General features: G+C 38.8%; 1 protein-coding gene across 1 annotated transcript in view; it reads right to left on the reverse strand.

Moving 5' to 3' along the window:
* Nucleotides 1–5,935, reverse strand: part of soat2 (sterol O-acyltransferase 2) — an 11,236-nt gene extending 5,301 nt beyond the window's left edge. Inside the window, exons 1-10 of the mRNA XM_077601989.1 lie at nt 5,851–5,935; nt 5,114–5,166; nt 4,907–5,031; nt 3,870–3,914; nt 3,535–3,642; nt 2,154–2,436; nt 1,788–1,863; nt 826–907; nt 719–764; nt 283–412 (exon numbers count right to left, since the gene is read on the reverse strand). Of these exons, the coding sequence (XP_077458115.1) occupies nt 283–412; nt 719–764; nt 826–907; nt 1,788–1,863; nt 2,154–2,436; nt 3,535–3,642; nt 3,870–3,914; nt 4,907–5,031; nt 5,114–5,166; nt 5,851–5,935 (1,033 nt within the window). The remainder of the gene's footprint in view (nt 1–282; nt 413–718; nt 765–825; nt 908–1,787; nt 1,864–2,153; nt 2,437–3,534; nt 3,643–3,869; nt 3,915–4,906; nt 5,032–5,113; nt 5,167–5,850) is intronic.
* Nucleotides 5,936–7,010: the final 1,075 nt, after the last annotated feature.

Consider the following 7,010-nt stretch of genomic DNA (forward strand, 5'->3'; position numbering starts at 1 on the left):
ACGAGTATGAATGTACATTTCTTAAATTTCCTCCAACATGCAATCACTCCTACATGATCAAATCATCATCAAAGTAAGCGCTTGTTTAGATGAACTCAAGCTAACCCCATCAAAAAACGCAGCCTTGGGGCACCTTTCACTGTGTTGTTGACCTGATCTACTTCCATCATGGATCGGTTAAACATTGACTGACACACATACCTCAGATAAAGCACAACTGCAATCTCACTGTTTTGCTTCCGGCGGAACGTGGACGATTTGAACGTGTAGGCCGGCCGATACCTGGCAGGATGGAATGAAAGACCGCCAGGACCATGGCTCGCTTGCCCATCGCCTGGTGGCTCTCCGACGTGAAGACGGGGACGCAGAGGCGCACCAGGATGAAGTAGCCGTAAAACAGGCTGCCTAAGATCTGAAACGGAGAGACAATTCCATATCAAGGCTGAAGGAGAAAATGTACAGTAATCCCTCGATTATCACGTCTTCACTACGATTTTTTTCCACTATTAATTATTTTAAAAACATTTTTAAACTCCATAAATATGTGAAAATCCACGCTGAAAGTTGCAAGCGGAAGTCACTTTTGCTACTAGGACTAGGAAAAAAATAAATTTCAATAGGTGTGCGTCTATTTTGCGATTTTTCCATTATCGCGATTATGTCTGGTCTACATTAACCGCGATATTCGCGGGATTACTGTTCAATGAAGACGACTCACCATGGCGACAGTGACGCCGACGTATTTCCATCTGACGTGCGTGTTCCTGGAAGAAAATACACGATGGTGGATGGAATAGAGTTCGGAAGAGACTTTGGTGCTCATACCTGGGATAGCATTCCCTGTAGATCAGAGTAGGACAGAAAAGGAAGTAGAGGTAACTGGAAAATGTCGGGATGTGGACTTCTCCTGAAAAACGAGACAAGTATCACAATCAGCCGTGTGCGGTCGTTTGGTCGCCCGGACCGCGACAACGGGCGACCAAAAGACCGGCGACAAAACAAGGTAAAACAACAAGGTCTACGCATCAATAAAAGCCAACAATGGCCATGAGCAGTTTCACTGAGACGACCTGTGAGTGTAGAAGAGTTTGTATGTACATGCGTTGTCCCTTTAAGAAGCGACGTCAGTCAGGGTCTTAACAAGTTCTCCAACAAAACACAATAAAAGTCCGGGAATTTTGGAGCTTTTCTTTAGCCTAATAATTAATAGGGCATTAAGTATGACTAAATAGTAATTCGCAGTTTGTATTTAGGGAATTTGAGAAACGATTTAAATAGTAATTATCAATAACCTTCCGGGCGACCAATCGACCGTGTACCACAATCAGCTACCGTATTTGCCGGCCTATAGGTCAAGCTTTTTTTTTTTTTTTATATTTCAGTGTGACATGCGGATTATTATTTTTCATTTTTTTCTAACACCCTGTTATGTTTGTTTTTAAGCTATAATTATCTGGGAAAACTTATGTTATCAGATGCCTATTTAGCCTGTTATTGTCCATTTTACTATTATGTTTGCTGTTGGATTGTGATAAAATAAACAATTCACCTGCCCAAAATGTGATTTAAACTACAGTCTGATTTAAATAAAGATTTTTGTTTTTTAACAAAGTAAAATTACTAAATGCTTTGAGGAACTATACATGTAATGGACAGATCATTTGAAGAGGAACACTGCCGCCTGGTGGCCTTTTGATGCTGGAATTGATCAATTGCTACTGTACACAACAAAGAAAAAATAAATAAAACACACACGACTACTTTGATGGTGTTGTTTCCAGTACTACCTTGTTTTGGTGGGTTCTTCATAACAACAGGGGCCGATTCCCTCATAAATGAGTAGCTTTTCATGAGAAATCGAATCTGCAAAAAAAATATACAGCTGTAAAAAAACATCCTAATTCACCATTGAGTCATTTTCTGACTCAGATGATTGGCGGCAAGTGAAGCTTTGCTAAAATATTCCACTGCGTCATCCCCAAAACATAAATAAATAGATTACGATCCATGATGCCAAGCTTATCAAGTCATCTTTGAATCATCTCCTGTGTCAAGACGACTTGCCAGTTTGCTTACAAAATACTGTCATAAAACAAACTACTACATCACTTATCTCTCCGTGGCCTGAGGCGAGCCAATTTACACGCACCGACCTGCTCGAGTATGACTATGAATCGGGAAGCCGGCGGCAGCTGGTGCCGCAGCACCGCGTAGACGGGCAAAAGCCCAAGCACGGAAGCCTGGAGGGCGGCCAGGACCAGAGCCGTGAACGCCGTCAGCGCCATCTTGGAGGGGCAGCGGTAGTAAAATGAAGCCCAAAAGCGTAGCGCGTAGTAGGGGACCAGGAGGGTGTAGGCGAACATCAACGTCCACACCCAGGTGACGTCTCCAAGCTTGCCAAAGGCGTAGAAGAGCAGGTCGAAGTCCAGGACCAACCTACCGTTTGTCAAAAGAAAACCACGGGTTGTTTAGTCGTAAAAACCAAAAAGCAAGCTATTAAGACAAATAACATAATTAAAAATTAAAACAGAATCAATGCCACCAAACTTGGTTGCTTTAAACAAAGCTACGCAAGATAAAAACACACCAACTCAAGATTAAAAAGTAACTGTCACCCGCTTAATAGCTGGAAAATTAATGGCCAATTGAACTAAAATCAATGGAAAAACGGAGCTAAGCTAAATGAAGTAGTAGTACCTCTACTTACGAAATTAATTGGTTCCAGAACTTTTTCCATAAGTTGAAAATTTCGTAAGTAGAGCAGTACTTTATATGTAAATACTATAATTGATTTCACAGTCCCCATAAAACTACCAATTAAACCCTTAAAAATTCATCAAAGTGTCCCAATTTTGTGTGAAGAAACATGGAGGGTTGTTGTGAGACAGCCAATAAGAGTCTAGTAGACTGTCGATAAATTGTCAAGCAAGAAGCAATGCATCCGCGAAAATGTCAAAATAAAATAACGGATATAAGAAACGTATTGACGTTTTCGTAACTTGAATCTTTTTTTGTATCTCAAAAGCTTTAGTAACCTGAAAATTTTGTACCTAGAGGCATTCGTTAGTAGAGGTATGACTAGCAGTAGACAAACAAATACATATTTTTTTTAAATGGCAAACTAATACCAAGCTAAAATAGCCACAGGTACACACACAAAAATCAAGAAAAATAAATAAATAACGTTATTAATGCTAACATGAACAACAAGACAAACTGGAGTAGAAACAATAAGCCTCAAAGGGCAATCAAATGTGCTTTTTTTGGTTCAGAATATTCTAAACTATCTGAAAATAGCTAAAAAAAAATACTTTTAACATATCTAGTCGAAGCAGCAATATGTTAAATTTTGAATCCGGCAAAGTCGCAGCAATTTCCAAACATCACAATCAATAATTTCAGGGTGAATTTAGGCCGCGAGTGTGCAAAACATTTCATCTGTAAACAGACACGTAATGGTGAACTGCGGTCAGATGGATGCTTCGGCAAGCAAAATAAATATTTTTAAAAGAAAAAAAAGGATTTGTGACCTACCTGCCTTGGTCGATGTAGTCTACGGCGAGGGTGCTGATGCAAAAGATGATGAGCACGGCGACAAACATGTGGTAGATGGTTCGGATGTGGTTGATCTCAAACAGCTCACTGAGGAAAACAATCACATTATTTTGATTGGGAAAAAAAAAAAAAACGTTTCGGTACTATTAAGAAATTCTGAAATCCAAGAAATAAAAAAAATCTTCCAAACTGTGACAGTCATGAATGAAGCATAGTATTAATTTTAGATGGTTTGTTGATTTATGAATGTTAATGAGTGGTCGGGATAGGCTCCAGCACCCCCGGCGACACAAAAAAAAATGAAATCTACTTACTCGAGTAGTGATGCTCGGTCCATAAACACTTTTCCGTCGTCCTTCCTGTGAGAATTTAATGGAAAACACACAAAAAAACAAGTTGAAAGTTCAACCCAACAGTATAAGAAAATAAATAATAAATTCCTCCAAAAGGGGGATCGAACCTGAGAAACCGAGCGTTATGGCAAAAGGATGACGATTTGATTGTAAAATTCAAAACTCATTAAAGCCCTGGTTCTCGCAAATGAATTAGAAATTAAATTTAAGTGTAACCCACAAACTTAATCATGCGAGTTAATTCAACTCATTTGATTGGGTAAAATGGGTTATAAATAAGCGGAATAACATGTTTCTTATGTGAACATAAGAATTTGAGTTAAATCTTAAGTTAGAATGGCGAATAGGAAGTCTTATTTTTGACAGTGTAGCACGAGGACACCGTTTTTGATCCAAGTCTGTATGGTGTATTTTTAAAAAAAATACGTACCGCATACTCATTTGAATGAAAAATTCTCTATTTTTTGGACTATAAATTGCACCAGAGTATAAGTCACACTAGCCAAAGAATACACAATGAAAGGGAAAAAATATATATACACAAATAACACTGGAGTTTTAGTTGCATTTTTGGATGAAAGTTTTTTTTAATTTATCAGAAATCAAGGACATTATATGTTAAAGTAATCCATATTTTTCAGTCTTATCATTGCACCGGAGTATAAGTTGCATGAGCCAAATGAATGTACAATGAAAGGAAAAAAAACAGTATTAGTTGCATTTTTGGAAGATTTTTTTTATACGGTTATACTTTAGTATAATTCTACAACTATAAAATTACAGTAATCCCTCGAATATCGCAGATAATGTTGACCAGACATGGCCGTCCGTGATAATCGAAAAACCGCAAAGTAGGATCACCCCTATTATTACTACCATATAATTGACACGCCAAAACCATACTACAAGTATATCCGACCAAGTCCAGTTTTCCTATAAAATTTGGCCAGGAAAGTCTATGTTATAAAAGTCTATGTTGTAAAAAGGACAGCAATTACCTGAAGGTTGAAGCAACGTTAACTGCCTTTCCGTTGACTGCCGGGCGGAGCGTCTCGCCCAGCGTCGTGTCGAGAATCTCACTGAGCTGCTCCTGAACCTGCTTCAAAATCTTCCCCTTCACTCTCTGAAGGACACAAAAGTTCCTATTTTCCCATACATCTCACGTATTCCTCGCCATAGAACTTTTCCACTGCCGTTTAACTCACCTGCACGTGTTTGTGCCACCGCGCAACATCGTCCGAATTCGATTCGCTACCGACTGTAGAAGAACATTCTCATCAGATTTGAAAATGACCGTATTTTCTCGCATATAAGCCGTATTTGTCGCAAAAAAAATGATGACTGAATCGAGGGTACGGCTTATATGCGCACAAATTAGACTCGACAAGGACGAAATGCCATACAAATTTATTTTGGCGTCTATGCATAAAATTCCAGGAAGAAAAAACGTATCTTCCAATAAAACGTGAAAAACAAACTACATAGCTACAAACACACTTCCTGGTTGTACTGGTCACGTGACTTCCTTTTTGAATTTGTCTACGTCATACAGTATCTCGGAATTGCCATGCGCGATGATTTTTCTTAAGATTTTCCCTTCAAAGTAACACATTTGTACTTGCTATTAAAAACATAAATATGGAGGTGAAAATTTTGAATCAGGGGGCGGCTTATACGCGAGAAAATGTAAAATTCAACGATTTTAAGGCAGTTTTAAGGGTGCGGCTTATACGCGAGAAAATGTAAAATTCAACGATTTTAAGGCAATTTTAAGGGTGCGACTTATACGTGGAGGCGGCTAATATGCAAGAAAATACGGTAACATTTTACAATATGTTAAATTCGACTTCCTTAGCTCTCAACGGTAGCGAAGGAGTTAACTTCCATTAAAAAAGAGCATTAATATTTCTCATCTGACAAGATCATGGACTATCTATCTTACCAGGATTTGATAGGTCGTCCGTTTTATGACCCAAAACGCTCCTGTGCCTTACGCCGTTAGCGCCGGTTGTCTTCGCGGTCGCCATGACGACCAACTCCGACCTTTTCACCGCTATATTCTGTACAGAAAGGACGCCAGTTTTATATACACTTAGATCATGAGTCATGTTTGGACCGTGACACAACATAGAGACCAATCGGTGTCCTCATGCAAAAAGGTCGAGGGTTGTTGAACTGAGGTAACCCCTGTTTACTTTTGCATAGATAAAAAGACGCTTATCGGCAGTCGCTCCGGCGAATAATAATCGTAAATGCGCACGAAAGCGGAAAAGCCATCTCGGATGAGATGACCATTCATTAGATCACATGTGTCAAAGTGGCAGCCCGGGGGCCAAACCTGGCCCGCCGCATCATTTTGTGTGGCCCGGGAAAGTAAATGATGAGTGCCGACTTTCTGTTTTAGGATCAAATTAAAATGAAGAGTATAGATGTATATTAAATTTCCTGATTTTCCCCCTTTTAAATCAATAATTGAAATGTTTTAATCATTTTTTCTGTTTCTAGTTCAAAAATCATTTTATAAAATCAAAAAATAGATTTAAAAAAAGCTAAAATAAACATTGTTTTAGATCTATACAAAACTGAATATTCAGGGCTTTTAATCCAGTTCTTTTAATCCATTTATTAAAAAAAATCTAAATATTATATCTAAAATGGTCTGGCCCACGTGAAATCAAGTTGACGTTAAAGCGGCACGCGAACCAACCCGAGTCTGACACCCTTGCATTAGATCATCATAGGCGTCCAATCCTTTTCGATGGATTGGACGTCCACCGCCATCAGTGGCGGCTAATAACCTCATTCAGTTCATTTTTTGGGCGCTCAGTAATATTGCATTTCTGCAGGCTAATGAAGATAAAATCATAAGAGCGCCAACACCCGATAAAAATCGAACAGCTGTCCATAAAAATAAAAATAAAGTCCACGTTTCATTTTCTGTGGATCAAAACTTTCAAATTAGGCCACTGACATTTTAGCGTGAGATACACAAAATCAATGGTAGCCTGCTTCCAAGTGATGACAGCGTCAGTTTTTGGCCTCAACGTCAATAGATCATCATCATATTTCTCAAATAGTACTCACAGTGTTGTAATCTTTCGG

This window comes from Stigmatopora argus, chromosome 6, assembly GCF_051989625.1.
Source record: "Stigmatopora argus isolate UIUO_Sarg chromosome 6, RoL_Sarg_1.0, whole genome shotgun sequence".
Taxonomy (NCBI): domain Eukaryota; kingdom Metazoa; phylum Chordata; class Actinopteri; order Syngnathiformes; family Syngnathidae; genus Stigmatopora; species Stigmatopora argus.